We start from the raw sequence: 24356 nt of genomic DNA, 5'->3' as shown, positions 1-24356 counted from the left end.
ACTCTGGGGGTTTAGGCTGGGATTTCTGTACAGCACTCTGGGGGTTTAGGCTGGGTTTCTGTACAGCACTCTGGGGGTTTAGGCTGGGTTTCTGTACAGCACTCTGGGGGTTTAGGCTGGGTTTCTGTACAGCACTCTGGGGGTTTAGGCTGGGTTTCTGTACAGCACTCTGGGGGTTTAGGCTGGGTTTCTGTACAGCACTCTGGGGGTTTAGGCTGGGTTTCTGTACAGCACTCTGGGGGTTTAGGCTGGGTTTCTGTACAGCACTCTGGGGGTTTAGGCTGGGTTTCTGTACAGCACTCTGGGGGTTTAGGCTGGGTTTCTGTACAGCACTCTGGGGGTTTAGGCTGGGTTTCTGTACAGCACTCTGGGGGTTTAGGCTGGGTTTCTGTACAGCACTCTGGGGGTTTAGGCTGGGTTTCTGTACAGCACTCTGGGGGTTTAGGCTGGGTTTCTGTACAGCACTCTGGGGGTTTAGGCTGGGTTTCTGTACAGCTCTCTGGGGGTTTAGGCTGGGTTTCTGTACAGCACTCTGGGGGTTTAGGCTGGGTTTCTGTACAGCACTCTGGGGGTTTAGGCTGGGTTTCTGTACAGCACTCTGGGGGTTTAGGCTGGGTTTCTGTACAGCACTCTGGGGGTTTAGGCTGGGTTTCTGTACAGCACTCTGGGGGTTTAGGCTGGGTTTCTGTACAGCACTCTGGGGGTTTAGGCTGGGTTTCTGTACAGCACTCTGGGGGTTTAGGCTGGGTTTCTGTACAGCACTCTGGGGGTTTAGGCTGGGTTTCTGTACAGCACTCTGGGGGTTTAGGCTGGGTTTCTGTACAGCACTCTGGGGGTTTAGGCTGGGTTTCTGTACAGCACTCTGGGGGTTTAGGCTGGGTTTCTGTACAGCACTCTGGGGGTTTAGGCTGGGTTTCTGTACAGCACTCTGGGGGTTTAGGCTGGGTTTCTGTACAGCACTCTGGGGGTTTAGGCTGGGTTTCTGTACAGCTCTCTGGGGGTTTAGGCTGGGTTTCTGTACAGCACTCTGGGGGTTTAGGCTGGGTTTCTGTACAGCACTCTGGGGGTTTAGGCTGGGTTTCTGTACAGCACTCTGGGGGTTTAGGCTGGGTTTCTGTACAGCACTCTGGGGGTTTAGGCTGGGTTTCTGTACAGCACTCTGGGGGTTTAGGCTGGGTTTCTGTACAGCACTCTGGGGGTTTAGGCTGGGTTTCTGTACAGCACTCTGGGGGTTTAGGCTGGGTTTCTGTACAGCACTCTGGGGGTTTAGGCTGGGTTTCTGTACAGCACTCTGGGGGTTTAGGCTGGGTTTCTGTACAGCACTCTGGGGGTTTAGGCTGGGTTTCTGTACAGCACTCTGGGGGTTTAGGCTGGGTTTCTGTACAGCACTCTGGGGGTTTAGGCTGGGTTTCTGTACAGCACTCTGGGGGTTTAGGCTGGGTTTCTGTACAGCACTCTGGGGGTTTAGGCTGGGTTTCTGTACAGCACTCTGGGGGTTTAGGCTGGGTTTCTGTACAGCACTCTGGGGGTTTAGGCTGGGTTTCTGTACAGCACTCTGGGGGTTTAGGCTGGGTTTCTGTACAGCACTCTGGGGGTTTAGGCTGGGTTTCTGTACAGCTCTCTGGGGGTTTAGGCTGGGTTTCTGTACAGCACTCTGGGGGTTTAGGCTGGGTTTCTGTACAGCACTCTGGGGGTTTAGGCTGGGTTTCTGTACAGCACTCTGGGGGTTTAGGCTGGGTTTCTGTACAGCACTCTGGGGGTTTAGGCTGGGTTTCTGTACAGCACTCTGGGGGTTTAGGCTGGGTTTCTGTACAGCACTCTGGGGGTTTAGGCTGGGTTTCTGTACAGCACTCTGGGGGTTTAGGCTGGGTTTCTGTACAGCACTCTGGGGGTTTAGGCTGGGTTTCTGTACAGCACTCTGGGGGTTTAGGCTGGGTTTCTGTACAGCACTCTGGGGGTTTAGGCTGGGTTTCTGTACAGCACTCTGGGGGTTTAGGCTGGGTTTCTGTACAGCACTCTGGGGGTTTAGGCTGGGTTTCTGTACAGCACTCTGGGGGTTTAGGCTGGGTTTCTGTACAGCACTCTGGGGGTTTAGGCTGGGTTTCTGTACAGCACTCTGGGGGTTTAGGCTGGGTTTCTGTACAGCACTCTGGGGGTTTAGGCTGGGTTTCTGTACAGCACTCTGGGGGTTTAGGCTGGGTTTCTGTACAGCACTCTGGGGGTTTAGGCTGGGTTTCTGTACAGCACTCTGGGGGTTTAGGCTGGGTTTCTGTACAGCACTCTGGGGGTTTAGGCTGGGTTTCTGTACAGCACTCTGGGGGTTTAGGCTGGGTTTCTGTACAGCACTCTGGGGGTTTAGGCTGGGTTTCTGTACAGCACTCTGGGGGTTTAGGCTGGGTTTCTGTACAGCACTCTGGGGGTTTAGGCTGGGTTTCTGTACAGCACTTTGTGACATCAGCTGATGTAAGAAGGACTTTATAAATGCATTTGATTGAGTTAACAAATTATTATTTACAATAACGGCCGACCAAAAGGCAAAAGACCTACTGCGGGGACAGGGACCTGGGATTAAAAATGAAAATAAATACTATATAAATATAGGACAAAACACACAACACTAGAATAAGAGACCTAAGACAACAACACAGCAAGGCAGCAACACATGACAACACAGCATTGTAGCAACACAACATGGTAGCAGCACAAAACATGGTACAAACATTGGGCACAGACAACAGCACAAAGGGCAAGAAGGTAGAGACAACAATACATCACAAAACTCAGCCACAACTGTCAGTAAGAGTGTCCACGATTGAGTCTTTGAATGATGTGATGGAGATAAAACTGTCCAGTTTGAGTGTTTGTTGCAGCCTGTTCCAGTCGCTACCTGCAGCGAACTGAAAAATCCAATCAAATTGTCAAATGTTATTGGTCACATACACATGGTTAGCAGATGTTAATGCGAGTATAACGAAATGCTTGTGGAGCGACCCAGGGATTGTGTGCTTTGGGGACCTTTAACAGAATGTGACTGGCAGAACGGGTTTTGTACTCAGCAAATTGGATGCAGTCTATCACAGTGCCATCCGTTTTGTCACCAAAGCCCCATATACTACCCACCATTGTGACCTGTATGCTCTCGTTGGCTGGCCCTCGCTTCATACTCGTCGCCAAACCTACTGGCTCCAGGTGATCTAAGTATTTGCTAGGTAAAGCCCCGCCTTATCTTAGCTCACTGGTCACCATAGCAGCACCCACCTGTAGCACGCTCTCCAGCAGGTATATTTCACTGCTCACCCCCAAAGCCAATTCCTCATTTGGCCGCCTTTCCTTCCAGTTCTCTGCTGCCAATGACTGGAAGGAATTGCAAAATTCACTGTAGCTGGGGACTCATATCTCCCTCACTAACTTTAAGCACCAGCTGTCAGAGCAGCTCACAGATTATTTTACCTGTACAGTCGTGGCCGAAAGTTTTGAGAATGACACAAATATAAATTTTCACAAAGTTTGCTGCCTCAGTGTCTTTAGATATTTTTGTCAGATGTTACTATGGAATACTTAAGTATAATTACAAGCATTTCATAAGTGTCAAAGGCTTTTATTGACAATTACATGAAGTTGATGCAAAGAGTCAATATTTGCAGTGTTGACCCTTCTTTTTCAAGACCTCTGCAATCCGCCCTGGCATGCTGTCAATTAACTTCTGGGCCACATCCTGACTGATGGCAGCCCATTCTTGCATAATCAATGCTTGGAGTTTTTCAGAATTTGTGGGTTTTTGTTTTTCCACCCGCCTCTTGAGGATTGACCACAAGTTTTCAATGGGATTAAGGTCTGGGGAGTTTCCTGGCCATGGACCCAAAATATCAATGTTTTGTTCCCCAAGCCACTTAGTTATCACTTTTGCCTTATGGCAAGGTGCTTCATCATGCTGGAAAAGGCATTGCTTGTCACCAAACTGTTCCTGGATGGTTGGGAGAAGTTGCTCTCGGAGGATGTGTTGGTACCATTCTTTATTCATGGCTGTGTTCTTAGGCAAAATTGTGAGTGAGCCCACTCCCTTGACTGAGAAGCAATCCCACACATGAATGGTCTCAGGATGCTTTACTGTTGGCATGACACAGGACTGATGGTAGCGCTCACCTTGTCTTCTCCGGACAAGCTTTTTTCCGGATGCCCCAAACAATCGGAAAGGGGATTCATCAGAGAAAATGACTTTACCCCAGTCCTCAGCAGTCCAATCCCTGTACCTTTTGCAGAATATCAGTCTGTCTCTGATGTTTTTCCTGGAGAGAAGTGGCTTCTTTGCTGCCCTTCTTGACACCAGGCCATCCTCCAAAAGTCTTTGCCTCACTGTGCGTGCAGATGCACTCACACCTGCCTGCTGCCATTCCTGAGCAAGCTCTGTACTGGTGGTGCAGCTGAATCAACTAGGAGATGGTCCTAGCGCTTGCTGGACTTTCTTGGGCGCCCTGAAGCCTTCTTCACAACAATTCAACCGCTCTCCTTGAAGTTCTTGATGATCCGATAAATGGTTGATTTAGGTGCAATCTTACTGGCAGCAATATCCTTGCCTGTGAAGCCCTTTCTGTGCAAAGCAATGATGACAGCACGTGTTTTCTCGCAGGTAACCATGGTTGACAGAGGAAGAACAATGATTCCAAGCACCACCCTCCTTTTGAAGCTTCCAGTCTGTTATTCGAACTCAATCAGCATGACAGAGTGATCTCCAGCCTTGTCCTCGTCAACATTCACACCGGTGATAACGAGAGGATCACTGACATGATGTCAGCTGGTCCTTTTGTGGCAGGGCTGAAATGCAGTGGACATGTTTTTTTGGGACTCAGTTCATTTGCATGGCAAAAAGGGACTTTGCAATTAATTACAATTAATCTGATCACTCTTCATAACATTCTGGAGTATATGCAATTTGCCATCATACAAACTGAGGCAGCAGACATTGTGAAAATTAATATTTGTGTCATTCTCAAAACTTTTTGCCACGACTGTACATAGCCCATCTGTAATTAGCTCATCCAACTACCTCATCCCCATATTGTTCTTTTTTTTGTTGCTCCTTTGCACCCCAGTATCTCTACTTGCACATTCATCTTCTGCACATCTATCACTCCAGTGTTTAAATGCTAAATTGTAATTACCACGGCCTATTTATTGCCGTTCCTCCCTAATCTTACCTCATTTGCACACACTGTATACAGACTTGTTCTACTGTATTATTGACTGTATGTTTGTTTATTCCATGTGTAACTCTGTGTTGTTGCAACGAACCGCCCTTGCTGTCTCTGCCAGGCCGGTTCCCCTCTCTCCACTGGGATTCTCTGCCTCTAACCCTGTTACAGGGGCTGAGTCACTGGCTTGCTGGTGCTCTTTCATGCCGTCCCTAGGAGGGGTGCGTCACTTGAGTGGGTTGAGTTACTGACGTGATCTTCCTGTCTGGGTTGGCACCCCCCCTTGGTTTGTGCTGTGGTGGAGACCTTTGTGGGTTATACTCGGCCTTGTCTCCGGATTGTAATGTTGGTGGTTGAGGATTTCCCTCTAGTGGTGCGGGGGCTGTGCTTTGGCAAAGTGGGTGGGGTTATATCCTTCCTGTTTGGCCCTGTCCGGGGGTTTCTTCGGATGGGGCCACAGTGTCTCCTGACCGCTCCTGTCTCAGCCTCCAGTATTTATGCTGCAGTAGTTTATGTGTCGGGGGGCTAGGGTCAGTTGGTTACCCGGAGTACTTCTCCTGTCTTATCCAGTGTCCTGTGTGAATTTAAGTATGCTCTCTCTAATTCTTTCGTTCTCTCTTTCTCTCTGAGAACCTGAGCCCTAGGACCATATGTCAGGACTACCGGGCATGATGACACCTTGCTGTCCCCATTCCGCCTGGCCTTGCTGCTATTCCAGTTTCAACTGTTCTGCCTGCGGTTACGGAACCCCTACCTGTCCCAGACCTGCTGTTTTCAACTCTTAATGATCGGCTATGAAAAGCCAACTGAGATTTATTCCTGATTATTATTTGACCATGCTTGTCATTTATGAACATTTTGAAAATCTTGGCGCTCTCTAATTTTCTCCTTCTCTCTTTCTTTCTCTCGGAGGACCTGAGCCCTAGGACCATACGTCGGGACTACCGGCCGTGGTGACTCCTTGTTGTCCCCAGTCCGCCTGGCCTTGCTGCTATTCCAGTTTCAACTGTTCTGCCTGCGGTTATGGAACCCCTACCTGTCCCAGACCTGCTGTTTTCAACTCTTAATGATCGGCTATGAAAAGCCAACTGAGATTTATTCCTGATTATTATTTGACCATGCTTGTCATTTATGAACATTTTGAAAATCTTGGCTCTCTCTAATTTTCTCCTTCTCTCTTTCTTTCTCTCGGAGGACCTGGGCCCTAGGACCATGCGTCGGGACTGCCGCCCGTGGTGACTCCTTGCTGTCCCCAGTCCGCCTGGCCTTGCTGCTATTCCAGTTTCAGCTGTTCTGCCTGCGGTTATGGAACCGCCACCTGTCCCAGACCTGTTGTTTTTCAACTCTTGATGATCGGCTATGAAAAGCCAACTGAAAATTATTCATGATTATTATTTGACCATGCTTGTCACTTATGAACATTTTTGAACATCTTGGCATGGTTCTGTTATAATCTCCACCCGGCACAGCCAGAAGAGGACTGGCCACCCCTCATAGCCTGGTTCCTCTCTAGGTTTCTTCCTAGGTTTTGGCCTTTCTAGGGAGTTTTTCCTAGCCACCGTGCTTCTACACCTGCATTACTAGCTGTTTGGGGTTTTAGGCTGGGTGTCTGTACAGCACTTCGAGATATTAGCTGATGTACGAAGGGCTATATAAAATAAAATTGAATTGAATTGAATTGAATTGAATTGAATTGTTGTATGTGTCCCACTGCTTTGATTTATCTTGGCCAGGTCGCAGTTGTAAATGAGAACTTGTTCTCAACTGGCCTACCGGGTTAATAAATAAAGGGTTAGGGTTGTAAATGAGAACTTGTTCTCAACTGGCCAACCTGGTTAAATAAAGGTGAAATAAAAAGAATAAGAAAATGTGGAGGATGCGGGCTGCAGTAGATATCTCATATAGGGGGAGTGAGGCCTAAGAGTGTTTTATAAATAAGCATCAACCAGTGGGTCTTGCGACGGGTATACAGAGATGACCAGTTTACAGAGGAGTATAGAGTGCAGTGATGTGTCCTATAAGGAGCATTGGTGTCAAATCTGATGGCCAAATGGTAAAGAACATCTAGCCGCTCGAGAGCACCCTTACCTGCCGATCTATAAATGATGTCTCTGTAATCTAGCATGGGTAGGATGGTCATCTGAATCAGGGTTAGTTTGGCAGCCGGGGTGAAAGAGGAGCGATTACGATAGTGGAAATCAAGTCTAGATTTAACTTTATCCTGCAACTTTGATATGCTGAGAGCAGGACAGTGCACCGTCTAGCCATACTCCCAAGTACTTGTATGAGGTGACTACCTCAAGCTCTAAACCCTCAGAGGCAGTAATCACACCTGTGGGGAGAGGGGCATTTGTTTTGGAAGTGTTTAGAACAAGGTTAAGGGTAGAAAAAGCTTGTTGGACACGAAGAAAGTTTTGTTGTAGAGCATTTAAAACTTATTCGGGATTGGTGGGTCCCCTTCGGGACAGTTGAGCTAACTGTTAGGTTCTTATTTTTCAGAGTAAATAACTCAAGGGCATTAGAGAAGCTTTAACCAAGTTTAATTCTTCCCAAAGGTTCTGTACAGCTGTAATTCAGACAACCCAACATTTCTCCCATCCAGATATACAGTGGGGAGAACAAGTATTTGATACACTGCCGATTTTGCAGGTTTTCCTACTTACAAAGCATGTAGAGGTCTGTCATTTTTATCATAGGTACACTTCAACTGTGAGAGACGGAATCTAAAACAAAAATCCAGAAAATCACATTGTATGATTTTTAAGTAATTAATTTGCATTTTATTGCATGACATAAGTATTTGATCACCTACCAACCAGTAAGAATTCCGGCTCTCACAGACCTGTTAGTTTTTCTTTAAGAAGCCCTCCTGTTCTCCACTCATTACCTGTATTAACTGCACCTGTTTGAACTCGTTACCTGTATAAAAGACACCTGTCCACACACTCAATCAAACAGACTCCAACCTCTCCACAATGGCCAAGACCAGAGAGCTGTGTAAGGACATCAGGGATAAATTGTAGACCTGTACAAGGCTGGGATGGGCTACAGGACAATAGCCAAGCAGCTTGGTGAGAAGGCAACAACTGTTGGCACAATTATTAGAAAATGGAAGAAGTTCAAGATGACGGTCAATCACCCTCGGTCTGGGGCTCCATGCAAGATCTCACCTCGTGGGGCATCAATGATCATGAGGAATGTGAGGGATCAGCCCAGAACTACACGGCAGGACCTGGTCAATGACCTGAAGAGAGCTGGGACCACAGTCTCAAAGAAAACCATTAGTAACACACTACGCCGTCATGGATTAAAATCCTGCAGCGCACGCAAGGTCCCCCTGCTCAAGCCAGCGCATGTCCAGGCCCGTCTGAAGTTTGCCAATGACCATCTGGATGATCCAGAGGAGGAATGGGAGAAGGTCATGTGGTCTGATGAGACAAAAATAGAGCTTTTTGCTCTAAACTCCACTCGCCGTGTTTGGAGGAATAGAAGGATGAGTACAACCCCAAGAACACCATCCCAACCGTGAAGCATGGAGGTGGAAACATCATTCTTTGGGGATGCTTTTCTGCAAAGGGGACAGGACGACTGCACCGTATTGAGGGGAGGATGGATGGGGCCATGTATCGCGAGATCTTGACCAACAACCTCCTTCCCTCAGTAAGAGCATTGAAGATGGGTCGTGGCTGGGTCTTCCAGCATGACAACGACCCGAAACACACAGCCAGGGCAACTAAGGAGTGGCTCCGTAAGAAGCATCTCAAGGTCCTGGAGTGGCCTAGCCAGTCTCCAGACCTGAACCCAATAGAAAATCTTTGGAGGGAGCCGAAAGTCCGTATTGCCCAGCGACAGCCCCGAAACCTGAAGGATCTGGAGAAGGTCTGTATGGAGGAGTGGGCCAAAATCCCTGCTGCAGTGTGTGCAAACCTGGTCAAGAACTACAGGAAACGTATGATCTCTGTAATTGCAAACTAAGGTTTCTGTACCAAATATTCAGTTCTGCTTTTCTGATGTATCAAATACTTATGTCATGCAATAAAATGCAAATTAATTACTTAAAAATCATACAATGTGATTTTCTGGATTTTTGTTTTAGATTCCTTCTCTCACAGTTGAAGTGTACCTATGATAAAAATTACAGACCTCTACATGCTTTGTAAGTAGGAAAACCTGCAAAATTGTCAGTGTATCAAATACTTGTTCTCCCCACTGTATATATCCTACTTAAGACACTCCTCCTTCTCTCCAATCCTTACATCTCATGGTTTAACAGGAAAAGAGTAACAAGATACCAAACACTTATTACTCCCTTCAGGGAATTTGTTCTCACCTCCGGACCTCAACCCCTCCTTCATCTAATCCACAGATGTCCATCTGTCTCCCCTGTATCAACACGTTGCTCTCCTCTTGTCCACCCAACAGTGAGGGCTGGTGTAGGACTAACAGTGAGGGCTGGTGAAAACCTGTCTTTCTACAGAGACCCAGTCTCTTTCACTCCTTAATATATTATGCGTCTGATCTATCATGTTAATATCTCAATGTTCAAAATGTCGAATCCAACATAACATAGGCTAATGCGATTAGAATGAGGTTGTAAGGAATAAGAACATATTTTACCTTTATTTAACTACACAAGTCAGTTAAAAATAAATTCATAATTTCAATGACTGCCTAGGAACAGTGGGTTAAGTGCCTTGTTCAAGGGCAGAACGACAGATTTTTATCTTGTCAGCTCGGGATTCGATCTTGCAACCTTTCAGTTACAAGTCCAATGCTCTAACCACTAGGCTTCCTGCCGCCTCTACGCTCTAACCACTAGGCTACCTGCCGCCCCTACACTCTAACCACTAGGCTACCTCCCGCACCATAGAAATATCTGATATTGGCAGAAAGCTTAAATTCTTGTTAATCTAACTGCACTGTCCAATTTACAGTAGCCATTACAGTGAACGAAAACCATGCTATTGTCTGAGGAGAGTGCAGTTTTGAACATGAACAGTTATTAATTAACAAATTAAGCACATTTGGGCAGTCTTGATACAAAATTTTGAACAGAAATGCAATGGTTCATTGGATCAGACTAAAACTTTTCACATACACTGTTGCCATCTAGTGGCCAATATCTAAATTGCACCTGGTCTGGAATAATACATTATGGCCTTTCTCTTGCATTTCAAAGATGATGGTACAAAAAAATAAAATGTTGTTTTTGTTTTTCTCTTTGTACTATCTTTTACCAGATCTATTGTGTTATATTCTCCTACATTCCTTTCACATTTCCACAAAATGTAAAGTGTTTCCTTTCAAATGGTACAAAGAATATGCATATCCTTGCTTCAGGGCCTGAGCTACAGGCAGTTAGATTTGGGTGAAAATGGAAAGGCAGTGATGCAACCAGTCAGGAAGCTCTCGATGGTGCAGCTGTAGAACCTTTTGAGGATCTGAGGACCCATTCCAAATCTTTTCAGTCTCCTGAGGGGGAATACGTTTTGTCGTGCCCTCCTCATGAATGTATTGGTGTGCTTGGACCATGTTAGTTTGTTGGTGATGTGGACACCAAGGAACTTGAAGTTCTCACCTTGCTCCACTACAGTCCCTTCGATGAGAATGCGGGCGTGCTCGGTCCTCCTTTTCCTGTAGTCCACAATTATCTCCTTTTGTCTTGATCACGTTGAGGGAGATGTTGCCCTGGCACCACACGGTCAGGTCTCTGACCTCCTCCCTACAGGCTGTCTCATCGCTGTCTGTGATCAGACCTACCACTGTTGTGTCATCAGCAAACTTAATGATGGTGTTGGATTCGTGCATGGCCGTGCAGTCATGAGTGAACCGGCAGTACTGGAGGGGACTGAGCACGCACCTCTGAGGGGCCCCGTGTTGAAGATCAACGTGGCAGATGTTTTGTTACCTACCCTCAACACCTGGGAGCGGCCCATCAGGAAGTCCAGGATCCAGTTTCAGAGGGAGGTGTTTAGTCCCAGGATCCTTAGCTTAGTGATGAGCTTTGAGAGTACTATGGTGCTGAATGCTGAGCTGTAGTCAATGAATAGCATTCTCACGTAGGTGTTCATTTTGTCCAGGTGGGATAGGGCAGTGTGGAGTGCAATAGAGATTGCATCATCTGTGGATCTGTTTGGGCGGTATGCAAATTGGAGTGGGTGTAGGGTTTCTGGGATAATGGTGTTGTGAGCCATTACCAGCCTTTCAAAGCACTTCATGGCTACGGACGTGAGTGCTACGGGTCTGTAGTCATTTAGGCAGGTTGCCTTCGTGTTCTTGGGCACAGGGACTATGGTGGTCTGCTTGAAACATGTTGGTATTACAGACTCAATCAGGGACATGTTGAAAATATCAGTGAAGACACCTGCCAGTTGGTCAGCACATGCCCGGAGCACACGTCCTGGTAATCCGTCTGGCCCTACAGCCTTGTGAATGTTGACCTATTTAAAGGTCTTACTTACGTCGGCTACGGAGAGCGTGATCATACAGTCGTCCGGAACAGCTGATGCTCTCATGCATGCCTCATTGTTGCTTGCCTCGAAGCGAGCATAGAAGTGATTTAGCTCGTCTGGTAGGCTCGTGTCACTGGACAGCTCGCGGCTGTGCTTCCCTTTTGTAGTCTGTAATCGTTAGCAAGCCCTGCCACATAAGACGAGCATCGGAGCTGGTGTAGTATGATTCAATCTTAGCCCTGTATTGACGCTTTGCTTGTTTGATGGTTCGTCGGAGGGCATAGCAGGATTTCTTATTAGCTTCCGGGTTAGAGTCCCGCTCCTTGAAAGCGGCAGCACTACCCTCCCATTGGTAGTTTAATCTTCCTCGTAGGTCGTCAATTTTATCTTTCAATGATTGCATGTTAGCTCGTAGAACGGAAGGCAGTGAGGGTTTATTTGATCGCCTACGAATTCTCAGAAGGCAGCCTGACCTCCCCCCTTTCTCCATCTTCTCTTCACGCAAATGACGGGGATTTGGGCCTGTTCTCGGGAAAGCAGTAGGGTGGTTTGTCCTTTAAAAGTTGCAGCGTACTGCATGCATGGTGCCGCAGAATTCTGTTATTTAAGTGCCAACCACTGGTACCATTAATGCTTGTTAGTGCTAATTTGACCACCAAAGGGCATTTTGAGAAGCATTTGATAGCCTTCAATAGTGGCTGTACTAGAGAATTTAAAACCTTTTTTTGTAAGAACATAGTATATGGGACTGATGCGAGGAAGGAGTAGGCTGTCCTTGTAAATAAGAATTTGTTCTTAACTGACTTGCCTAGTTAAATAAAGGTTACACTAAGAGCATAATATAATGCAGGTCAACTAATGTTGAATACTTATCGTGACTATCGAGATTCCATTAACCAATCATATTAAATTGTGTTTAAGTTGACAGCTATTACAAATCAGCTGTCAGAAGCTGCATGACGAGCAGTTTATTTTGAGCCAATCAAAACTCAATTATCGTAATCCCTCCCCTAACCTCACGTTATACACCAGTTGGCGCCAACATGCTGAAAAGAGCTAGAACGGAACGTGAATAGCTACCACCAGTCCATGGAAGAAAAACTGTGTTTCAAATCGTTGACAAGTTGTATAAAACTGAACTAAAAAGAGAGAACTGGATATTAACACTCACTGATATATACAAACGTGCTGTGAAGGTATTGAGGGAAAGATTGACGCCGGGATTTTGTCAGGTTTTTTGAGTATGGATTCAGTTCCACCAAGGATGGCGAGCCGCCCGAACCAAGGACATCGATAAGAAGATTTGCCTGCGAAAATGTATTTTCCTTGGAGAATGCTGAATTTGCCCTTCCATACTACAGTCTGGTAGGATTTTTCTTGCAAGACATCATTGTTGTGGGATTCAGTTAAAATTAAAATCTCATTGATTTATCAAGACCAGTCGCCATGCTTGTCTCAGAGCAGAGTGAAACGGTGCTAAAATAGTTGTAGGCTATTGCTTCAAATCCTATTGCTTCTAACTTCAATATGCTCTTTAAATAAATAAGACCTACACCACTTTCAACAGCACATTACTCAACACTAGTGAGACTCATGTCGCCTACGGTAGGCCAGTATATCTATCATGTTGCTACGGTAGGCCAGTATATCTATCATGTTGCTACGGTAGGCCAGTATATCTATCATGTTGCTACGGTAGGCCAGTATATCTATCATGTTGCTACGGTAGGCCAGTATATCTATCATGTTGCTACGGTAGGCCAGTATATCTATCATGTTGCTACGGTAGGCCAGTATATCTATCATGTTGCTACGGTAGGCCAGTATATCTATCATGTTGCTACGGTAGGCCAGTATATCTATCATGTTGCTACGGTAGGCCAGTATATCTATCATGTTGCCTACGGTAGGCCAGTATATCTATCATGTTGCTACGGTAGGCCAGTATATCTATCATGTTGCTACGGTAGGCCAGTATATCTATAATGTTGCTACGGTAGGCCTACAGTATATCTATCATGTTGCTACGGTAGGCCTACAGTATATCTATCATGTTGCTACGGTAGGCCAGTATATCTATCATGTTGCTACGGTAGGCCAGTATATCTATCATGTTGCTACGGTAGGCCAGTATATCTATCATGTTGCTACGGTAGGCCAGTATATCTATCATGTTGCTACGGTAGGCCAGTATATCTATCATGTTGCTACGGTAGGCCAGTATATCTATCATGTTGCTACGGTAGGCCAGTATATCTATCATGTTGCCTACGGTAGGCCAGTATATCTATCATGTTGCTACGGTAGGCCAGTATATCTATCATGTTGCTACGGTAGGCCAGTATATCTATCATGTTGCTACGGTAGGCCTACAGTATATCTATCATGTTGCTACGGTAGGCCTACAGTATATCTATCATGTTGCTACGGTAGGCCTACAGTATATCTATCATGTTGCTACGGTAGGCCTACAGTATATCTATCATGTTGCTACGGTAGGCCAGTATATCTATCATGTTGCTACGGTAGGCCAGTATATCTATCATGTTGCTACGGTAGGCCAGTATATCTATCATGTTGCTACGGTAGGCCAGTATATCTATCATGTTGCTACGGTAGGCCAGTATATCTATCATGTTGCTACGGTAGGCCAGTATATCTATCATGTTGCTACGGTAGGCCAGTATATCTATCATGTTGCTACGGTAGGCCAGTATATCTATCATGTTGCTACGGTAGGCCAGTATATCTATCATGTTGCTACGGTAGGCCAGTATATCTATCATGTTGCTACGGTAGGCCAGTATATCTATCATGTTGCTACGGTAGGCCAGTATATCTATCATGTTGCTACGGTAGGCCAGTATATCTATCATGTTGCTACGGTAGGCCAGTATATCTATCATGTTGCTACGGTAGGCCAGTATATCTATCATGTTGCTACGGTAGGCCAGTATATCTATCATGTTGCTACGGTAGGCCAGTATATCTATCATGTTGCTACGGTAGGCCAGTATATCTATCATGTTGCTACGGTAGGCCAGTATATCTATCATGTTGCTACGGTAGGCCAGTATATCTATCATGTTGCTACGGTAGGCCAGTATATCTATCATGTTGCTACGGTAGGTCCAGTATATCTATCGTGTTACTACGGTAGGCCGCCAGTATATCTATCGTGTTGCTACGGTAGGCCAGTATATCTATCGTGTTGCTACGGTAGGCCAGTATATCTATCATGTTGCTACGGTAGGCCAGTATATCTATCATGTTGCTACGGTAGGCCAGTATATCTATCATGTTGCTACGGTAGGCCAGTATATCTATCATGTTGCTACGGTAGGCCAGTATATCTATCATGTTGCTACGGTAGGCCAGTATATCTATCATGTTGCTACGGTAGGCCAGTATATCTATCATGTTGCTACGGTAGGCCAGTATATCTATCATGTTGCTACGGTAGGCCAGTATATCTATCATGTTGCTACGGTAGGCCAGTATATCTATCATGTTGCTACGGTAGGCCGCCAGTATATCGAAAAATATGATGTGACTCTCTGCCAATAATTACATTTAAAGAATTGGAGGACTGGAGGATTCTAAATAAAAACCAAAAGCTGCCTTTAAAATAATCTTAACAAAATAAAATAATAAAATCCTTAGCGTAACAACAGTTTTAGTAAGTAATACTGAAGTCGTGCACAATTATCAACCACTGTATGTCCTTCACGTAGGGCTCGTCGGACTCGTTAAAGGAAAAAAAAGCTTCTGCTAGTTCGTGGTGAGTAATCGCTGTTCTGATTTCCAGAAGTTATTTTCGGTCTTAAGGGACGGTAGCAGCAACATTACAGTGGCTTGAGAAAGTATTCACCCCCATTGGCATTTTTCCTATTTTGTTGCCTTACAACCTGGAATTAAAATGTATTTTGGGGGGGTTTGTATAATTTTATTCGCACAACATGCCTACCATTTTGAAGATGCTAAATATTTTTTATTGTGAAACGAACAAGAAATAAGACCACAAAACTGAAAACTTGAGCATGCATAACTATTCACCCCCCAAAGTCAATACTTTGTAGAGCCGCCTTTTGCAGCAATTACAGCTGCAAGTCTCTTGGGGTATGATTCTATAAGCTTGGCACATCTAGCCACTGGGATTTTTGGCTAGTTATAGCCTAATGTTATCTAGCTAACATTGCACCTGTTTGGTTAGCTACCTGCAGATTCATGCAGGGTAGTAACGTCATGAGTTGGGATTATGGTTCATTGTTTAGCTAACTAGCTAGCAGTAATAATGAAGGCTAGACACCAGAAGAGACAGCAGTAATAATGAAGGCTAGACACCAGAAGACAGCAGTAATAATGAAGGCTAGACACCAGAAGAGACAACAGTAATAATGAAGGCTAGACACCAGAAGAGACAGCAGTAATAATGAAGGCTAGACACCAGAAGAGAAAGCAGTAATAATGAAGGCTAGATACCAGAAGACAGCAGTAATAATGAAGGCTAGACACCAGAAGAGACAACAGTAATAATGAAGGCTAGACACCAGAAGAGACAGCAGTAATAATGAAGGCTAGATACCAGAAGACAGCAGTAATAATGAAGGCTAGACACCAGAAGAGACAACAGTAATAATGAAGGCTAGACACCAGAAGAGACAGCAGTAATAATGAAGGCTAGACATCAGAAGAGACAACAGTAATAATGAAGGCTAGACACCAGAAGAGACAGCAGTAATAATGAAGGCTAGACACCAGAAGAGACAGCAGTAATAATGAAGGCTAGACACCAGAAGAGACAGCAGTAATAATGAAGGCTAGACACCAGAAGAGACAACAGTAATAATGAAGGCTAGACACCAGAAGAGACAACAGTAATAATGAAGGCTAGAAACCAGAAGAGACAGCAGTAATAATGAAGGCTAGACACCAGAAGAGACAGCAGTAATAATGAAGGCTAGACACCAGAAGAGACAGCAGTAATAATGAAGGCTAGACACCAGAAGAGACAGCAGTAATAATGAAGGCTAGATACCAGAAGAGACAACAGTGATCAGAGCAGCATAGTATATTTATTCTTTCAGATTAAAGCCACAGAGATTAACATGCCTGGTTATTAACATTAAACAGCTGAGATTAACATGCCTGGTTATTAACATTAAACAGCTGAGATTAACATGCCTGGTTATTAACATTAAACAGCTGAGAGGAAGGTTTATTCTAAACAATATACTGTATATGCATGGTTGTAATAAAGCAAAGTTATTCAACTATAATGTGTTTTCATCATAGCTTGTAGATAATAGAGATACTGTTTTGATGCTGTAAGGGCTGTCCTCATGTTGCAGTGCGCCAGCCGGGAGATAAAGAATCAGGACACTTCCGTCTTCAGTTACAGTAAAAGTCCCAATTCTGGATAAGAGAGGGGGAGAAGAGGAGGAGAGGAGTGGAGAGGAGGAGAGGAGAAGAGAAGAGAGGGGGAGAAGAGGAGGAGAGGAGCGGAGAGGAGGAGGAGAGGAGAAGAGAAGAGAGGGGGAGAAGAGGAGGAGAGGAGGAGCGGAGAGGAGGAGAGGAGAAGAGAGGGGGAGAAGAGGAGGTGCGGAGAGGAGGAGAGGAGAAGAGAGGGGGAGAAGAGGAGGAGCGGAGAGGAGGAGGAGAGGAGAAGAAGAGGAGGAGGGGAGCGGAGAGAAGGAGAGGAGAAGAGAGGGGGAGAGGAGGAGAGGAGCGGAGAGGAGAGATGCCTAATATTCTATATCAATTGATTTTGCGGAAAAATTATTCATTATCGGTGTGTGCGTGTTTGTTTGTGTGAGTGTTCGTGTGTCCACCTACATCAGTCATGACCTCGTCGGTTGCTGGCATGAGAGCGTGTGTCTCCTCAACGACGCTGCTGGGGAAATGTCCCAGTCTTGCCTCCTGTTCCCCGTAGTACGACCCCTGGACCTGGTAAACACACACACACACAGAGCAAATGTAAGTCTTCAGGTCTCAAGCTTACACATCACCGATGGTTGAATGAAACTGCTCTGTTACAATGTCGCAACATAATATATTACAGTCTGATAGAAGACCATAGAACAACATAATATATTACAGTCTGATAGAAGACCATAGAACAACATAATATATTACAGTCTGATAGCAGACCATAGAACAACATAATATATTACAGTCTGATAGCAGACCATAGAACAACATAATATATTACAGTCTGATAGCAGACCATAGAACAACATAATATATTACAGTCTGATAGCAGACCATAGAACAACATAATATATTACAGTCTGATAGCAGACCATAGAACAACATAATATATTACATTCTGATAGCAGACCATACAAACAAAATAAATATTACCATGTATAAATACTACTATATATAAATACTATTTTAAATAAATACTACTTTATATGAATACTACTATATATAAATACTACTATATAAATAATACTATATATAAATACTACTATAAATAAATACTACTTTGTATGAATACTACTATATATAATTACTACTACATACATAATACTATAAAAAATAATACTATATATAAATAATACTGTATATAAATAATACTATACATTCACATCTCAAGAAGCACCAACACTTGCACACCACACCACACACACGCTCACACACACACACACAGATCCTTACGCTGCCAGCCCAGAACATGTTTCCTCGGTCCTTCAGCAAGGCGTAGACATAGACCACCTGACCCTGACGCAGAGAGATGAACCGGCAGTCTGCAGGGTAGTAGTCCTCTAAGGCACGAGCTATCAGGATGGGGTCTAACACAAATACACGCACGCACACACACACACACACACACACACACACACACACACACACACACACACACACACACACACACACACACACACACACACACACACACACACACACACACACACACACACACACACACACACACACACACACACACACACAGGTAGTACAATCAGTATATGATTTGGGACACTGTAAAGTCCATGGAGAATAAGAGCACCTCCTCCCAGCTGCCCACTGCACTGAGGCTAGGTAACACGGTCACCACTGATAAAACGATGATAATCAAACATTTTAATAAGCATTTCTCAACGGCTGGCCATGCCTTCCTCCTGGCTACTCCAACCCCGGCCAACAGCTCCGCCTCCCCCGCAGCTACTCGCCCAAGCCTCCCCAGCTTCTCCTTCACCCAAATCCAGATAGCAGATGTTCTGAAGGAGCTGCAAAACCTGGACCCCTACAAATCAGCTGGGCTAGACAATCTGGGCCCTCTCTTTCTAAAACTATCCGCCGCCATTGTTGCAACCCCTATTACCAGCCTGTTCAACCTCTCTTTCGTATCGTCTGAGATCCCTAAAGATTGGAAAGTTGCCGCGGTCATCCCCCTCTTCAAAGGGGGTGACACTCTAGACCCAAACTGTTATAGACCTATATCCATCCTGCCCTGCCTATCTAAAGTCTTCGAAAGCCAAGTTAATAAACAGATCACTGACCATTTCGAATCCCACCGTACCTTCTCCGCTGTGCAATCCGGCTACCGAGCCGGTCATGGGTGCACCTCAGCCACGCTCAAGGTACTAAACGATATCATAACCACCATCGATAAAAGACAGTACTGTGCAGCCATCTTCATCGACCTGGCCAAGGCTTTCGACTCTGTCAATCACTGTATTCTTATCGGCAGACTCAATAGCCTTGGTTTTTCTAATGACTGCCTCGCCTGGTTCACCAACTACTTTGCAGACAGAGTTCAGTGTGTCAAATCGGAGGGCATGTTGTCCGGACCTCTGGTAGTCTCTATGGGGGTGAAACAGGATTCAATTCTCGGGCCGACTCTTTTCTCTGTATATATCAATGATATCGCTCTTGCTGCAGGCGATTCCCTGATCCACCTCTACGCAGACGACACCATTCTGTATACTTCTGGCCCTTCTTTGGACACTGTGCTAACTAACCTCCAAACGAGCTTCAATGCCATACAACACTCCTTCCGTGGCCTCCAACTGCTCTTAAACGCTAGTAAAACCAAATGCAGGCTTTTCAACCGTTCGCTGCCCGCACCCGCCCGCCCGACTAGCATCACCACCCTGGACGGTTCCGACCTAGACTATGTGGACAACTATAAATACCTAGGTGTCTGGCTAGACTGTACTCTCCTTCCAGACTCATATTAAACATATCCAATCCAAAATCAAATCTAGAATCGGCTTTCTATTTCGCAACAAAGCCTCCTTCACTCACGCCGCCAAACTTACCCTAGTAAAACTGACTATCCTACCGATCCTCGACTTCGGCGATGTCATCTCCAAAATAGCTTCCAACACTCTACTCAGCAAACTGGATGCAGTCTATCACAATGCCATCTGTTTTTGTCACCAAAGCCCCATATACCACCCACCACTGCGACCTGTATGCTCTAGTCGGCTGGCCCTCGCTACATACTCGTCGCCAGACCCACTGGCTCCAGGTCATCTATAAGTCTATGCTAGGTAAAGCTCCGCCTTATCTCAGTTCACTGGTCATGATAACAACACCCACCCGTAGCACACGTTCCAGCAGGTATATCTCACTGATCAACCCCAAAGCCAACACCTCCTTTGGCCGCCTTTCCTTCCAGTTCTCTGCTGCCAATGACTGGAACGAATTGCAAAAATTGCTGAAGTTGGAGACTTTTATTTCCTTCACCAACTTTAAACATAAACTATCTGAGCAGCTGTACATAGTCCATCTGTAAATAGCCCACCCAATCTACCTACCTCATCCCCATACTGTTTTTATTTTATTTACTTTTCTGCTCTTTTGCACACCAGTATCTCTACTTGCACATCATCATCTGCTCATTTATCACTCCAGTGTTAATCTGCTAAATTGTAATTATTCGCTCCAATGGCCAATTTACTGCCTACCTCCTCATGCCTTTTGCACACACTGTATATTGACTTTCTTTTTTCTACTGTGTCATTGACTTGTTTATTGTGTTATTGGCTTGTTTATTGTTTACTCCATGTGTAACTCTGTGTTGTTGTCTGTGTCACACTGCTTTGCTTTATCTTGGCCAGGTCGCAGTTGTAAATGAGAACTTGTTCTCAACTGGCCTACCTGGTTAAATAAAGGTGTTAAAGTTGGAAGTTTACATGCACTTCGGTTGGAGTCATTAAAACTCGTTTTTCAACCACTCCACAAATGTATTGTTAACAAATTATAGTTTTGGCAAGTCGGTTAGGACATATACTTTGTGCATGACACAAGCCATTTTTCCAACAATTGTTTACAGACAGATTATTTCCCTTATAATTCACTGTGTCACAATTCCAGTGGGTCAGAAGTTTACATACACTAAGTTGACTGTGCCTTTAAACAGCTTGGAAAATTCCAGAAAATGATGTCATGGTTTTAGAAGCTTCTGATAGGCTAATTGACATAATTTGAGTCAATCGGAGGTGTACCTGTGGATGTATTTCAAGGCCTACCTTCAAACTCAGTGCCTCTTTGCTTGACATCATGGGAAAATCAAAAGAAATCAGCCAAGACCTCAGAAAAGAAATTGTAGACCTCGACAAGTCTGGTTCATCCTTTAAGCAATTTCCAAACGCCTGAAGGTACCACGTTCATCTGTACAAACAATAGTACGCTAGTATAAACACCATGGGACACCGCAGCCGTCATACCGCTCAGGAAGGAGACGCGTTCTGTCTCCTAGAGATAAACGTACTTTGGTGCAAAAAGTGCAAATCAGTCCCAGAACAACAGCAAAGGACCTTGTGAAGATGCTGGAGGAAACATGTACAAAAGTATCTATATCCACAGTAAAACGAGTCCTATATCGACGCTCAGCAAGGAAGAAGCCACTGCTCCAAAACCGCCAGTAGTAGTAGTAGTAGTAACAGTAGTAACAGTAGGAGTAGAGGAATTACAGTCAGAATGTGGTAGTAATATTATAAGTCACAGTATTATAGTAGTAGTAGATTAGTAGGAGTAGTAGTAGTCATAGTTTAGTAGTAGTATTTCAGTAGTAGTATAGTAGTTGCAGATATACCTGCACTCACGGCTACACTTGATGTCACGTCTGCTCCCGCTCTTCCCTCCTCTGGCGCTTGAGGGCGCCAGGCTGCCCTGCATCACTCACTCCTATCATCCATTACGCACACCTGCCTTCCCTCGTCACACGCATCAGCGATATTGGACTCACCTGGACCCAGTTTATTACCTCCCATATATTTGTCAGTTCCCTGCTCTGATCCCTGCTGCTGCATTACTTGTTTTTTGTCTGTGTTACCTGTTTGCTGACGCTGTTCCTGTCTCGTTCCATGTCCGTTCTATATTAAATGTTTGACTCCCCGTACCTGCTTTGTCTCTCCAGCGTCATCCCATGTGACACTTTGCATACGGACTACAGTAACATTATAGCAGTATAGTATTAATAGTAGTATTAGTAGTAGTGGTAGTGGTGGTAGTATTAGTATAGTAGTAGTAGAAGTAAAGTAGTATGGTAGCTGTAGTTGTAACTTTACTTACGGCTACTCACAAAATAGTTGTAGTATAGTAACAGTATAGTTTTAGTAGTACTGTAGATGTAGTACAGTAGCAGTATAGTTGTAGTAGTATCGTAGATGTAGTATAGTAACAGTATAGTTGTAGTAGTACTGTAGATGTAGTATAGTAACAGTATAGTTTTAGTAGTACTGTAGATGTAGTATAGTAACAGTATAGTTGTAGTAGTACTGTGGATGTAGTATAGTAACAGTATAGTTGTAGTAGTACTGTAGATGTAGTATAGTAACAGTATAGTTGTAGTAGTACTGTAGATGTAGTATAGTAACAGTATAGTTGTAGTAGTACTGTAGATGTAGTATAGTAACAGTATAGTTGTAGTAGTACTGTAGATGTAGTATAGTAACAGTATAGTTTTAGTAGTACTGTAGATGTAGTATAGTAACAGTATAGTTTTAGTAGTACTGTAGATGTAGTATAGTAACAGTATAGTTTTAGTAGTACTGTAGATGTAGTATAGTAACAGTATAGTTTTAGTAGTACTGTAGATGTAGTATAGTAACAGTATAGTTGTAGTAGTACTGTAGATGTAGTATAGTAACAGTATAGTTTTAGTAGTACTGTAGATGTAGTATAGTAACAGTATAGATGTAGTAGTACTGTGGCTGTATTTCTATCTGTACTCACGGCTACACTCTGCGTCGGCACACAGTTTCTTGTTGGAGAGTTTGGGCATCTGTCTTCCGGCCTGACAGACAGACACAACACACAAAAACACAATACCCCACACACACACTCCTCGAGCGGACATCTTTCTCTCCTTTACTCTGCTTCTCTCTCTCTGCTGCTCTGCTGTCTGAATAGAGGCTAAGAAGGGGAGGAAAACACACACACAGCTCTGTTCAGGCCCACAGAAGCCCCCCTCCAGTCCCAGAGTAGCACACTCCGCCCACTGTCTAGAAAGAGCACAAGATAGCTCTGTTCAGGCCCGCAGAAGACACACCTCTCATCACCCCCCCAGTCCCAGAGTAGCACACTTCACCCACTGTCTAGAAAGAGGACAGGACACACACACAGAGACACACACAGAGACACACACATTCTTCAATGCATTGCGAGTGAGTGTGTTACAGAGAGCCCTGTCTGGAGATCTGTGCTCAGACTGTTGCTGACTGCATGGTGTCCCACGACCTCTAAGAGAAAACAAAACTTTACTTGTGAACAGTCTGAACCCTACATCATGACACCACGTTGTTGACATACGGCACTTTGCTTGTGAACAGTCTGAACCCTACATCATGACACCACATTGTTGACATACGGCACTTGTGAACAGTCTGAACCCTACATCATGACACCACGTTGTTGAAATACGGCACTTTACTTGTGAACAGTCTGAACCCTACATCATGACACCACGTTGTTGACATACGGCACTTGTGAACAGTCTGAGCCCTACATCATGACACCACGTTGTTGAAATACGGCACTTGTGAACAGTCTGAACCCTACATCATGACACCACGTTGTTGAAATACGGCACTTTACTTGTGAACAGTCTGAACCCTACATCATGACACCACGTTGTTGACATACGGCACTTTGCTTGTGAACAGTCTGAGCCCTACATCATGACACCACGTTGTTGACATACGGCACTTTGCTTGTGAACAGTCTGAGCCCTACATCATGACACCACGTTGTTGACATACGGCACTTTGCTTGTGAACAGTCTGAGCCCTACATCATGACACCACGTTGTTGAAATACGGCACTTTGTTTTCAGCTGACTTCACCATGGGCTTTGAATCCCCTCATTCTAATATGGCTGCAGCCCTCAGGAATCGCCTCATTGTAATATTTTTATTTTTTATTTCACCTTTATTCACCTTTACCACCATTTCACCTTTACCAGGTTGTCACGACTCCGACCGAGGCAGGCTCTCCTTCCCGTTCGGGTGGCGTTCGGCGGTCGTCGTCACCGGCCTATTAGCTGCCACTGATCCTTTTATCCCCCTCCCTATGTGGTTATTGGGTGCACCTGTTTTGTATGAGGGTGTAATTAGTTGGGCTTATTTAGTCAGCCGGCCCGCACGTTTCTTTGTGCGGGATTGTTTGTTTGTAAGTGGTGGTGTTTGTTTCGTGCATCGTGTTTGCTGTACTATTTTCGTTTCCCCCTCCCGTGTCTGGGGTTATTTAAGTGGTCACC

At 44.9% G+C, this 24356-nt stretch overlaps 1 protein-coding gene across 1 annotated transcript; it reads right to left on the bottom strand.

Annotated features, from left to right (window-relative positions):
- Positions 1 to 16697: 16697 nt before the first annotated feature.
- Positions 16698 to 23151, bottom strand: mia (MIA SH3 domain containing). The gene is made up of 4 exons (XM_071339917.1): positions 22835 to 23151; positions 18305 to 18438; positions 17477 to 17587; positions 16698 to 17056 (listed from the first exon to the last, which is right to left on the bottom strand). Exons 1-4 carry the CDS (start codon positions 22956 to 22958, stop codon positions 17033 to 17035), a joined length of 393 nt encoding a protein of 130 aa, XP_071196018.1. The 5' UTR covers positions 22959 to 23151; the 3' UTR covers positions 16698 to 17032.
- Between the last annotated feature and the right edge of the window lie 1205 nt (positions 23152 to 24356).

Source organism: Salvelinus alpinus, chromosome 13, assembly GCF_045679555.1.
Source record: "Salvelinus alpinus chromosome 13, SLU_Salpinus.1, whole genome shotgun sequence".
Taxonomy (NCBI): domain Eukaryota; kingdom Metazoa; phylum Chordata; class Actinopteri; order Salmoniformes; family Salmonidae; genus Salvelinus; species Salvelinus alpinus.
This window is presented reverse-complemented; position numbering and strand designations above follow the sequence as displayed.

What these genes read in the sequence shown, in the direction of transcription:
- mia (XM_071339917.1), bottom strand. Translation starts at nt 22,958, where the DNA reads ATGTCCGCTCGAGGAGTGTGTGTGTGGGGTATTGTGTTTTTGTGTGTT. An exon ending in TGCCGACGCAGAGTGTAGCC is followed by an intron (nt 18,439 to 22,834) that starts GTGAGTACAGAT and finishes TATTTGTGTTAG; the next exon opens with ACCCCATCCTGATAGCTCGT. An exon ending in CCGACGAGGTCATGACTGAT is followed by an intron (nt 17,057 to 17,476) that starts GTAGGTGGACAC and finishes TCTCTTATCCAG; the next exon opens with AATTGGGACTTTTACTGTAA.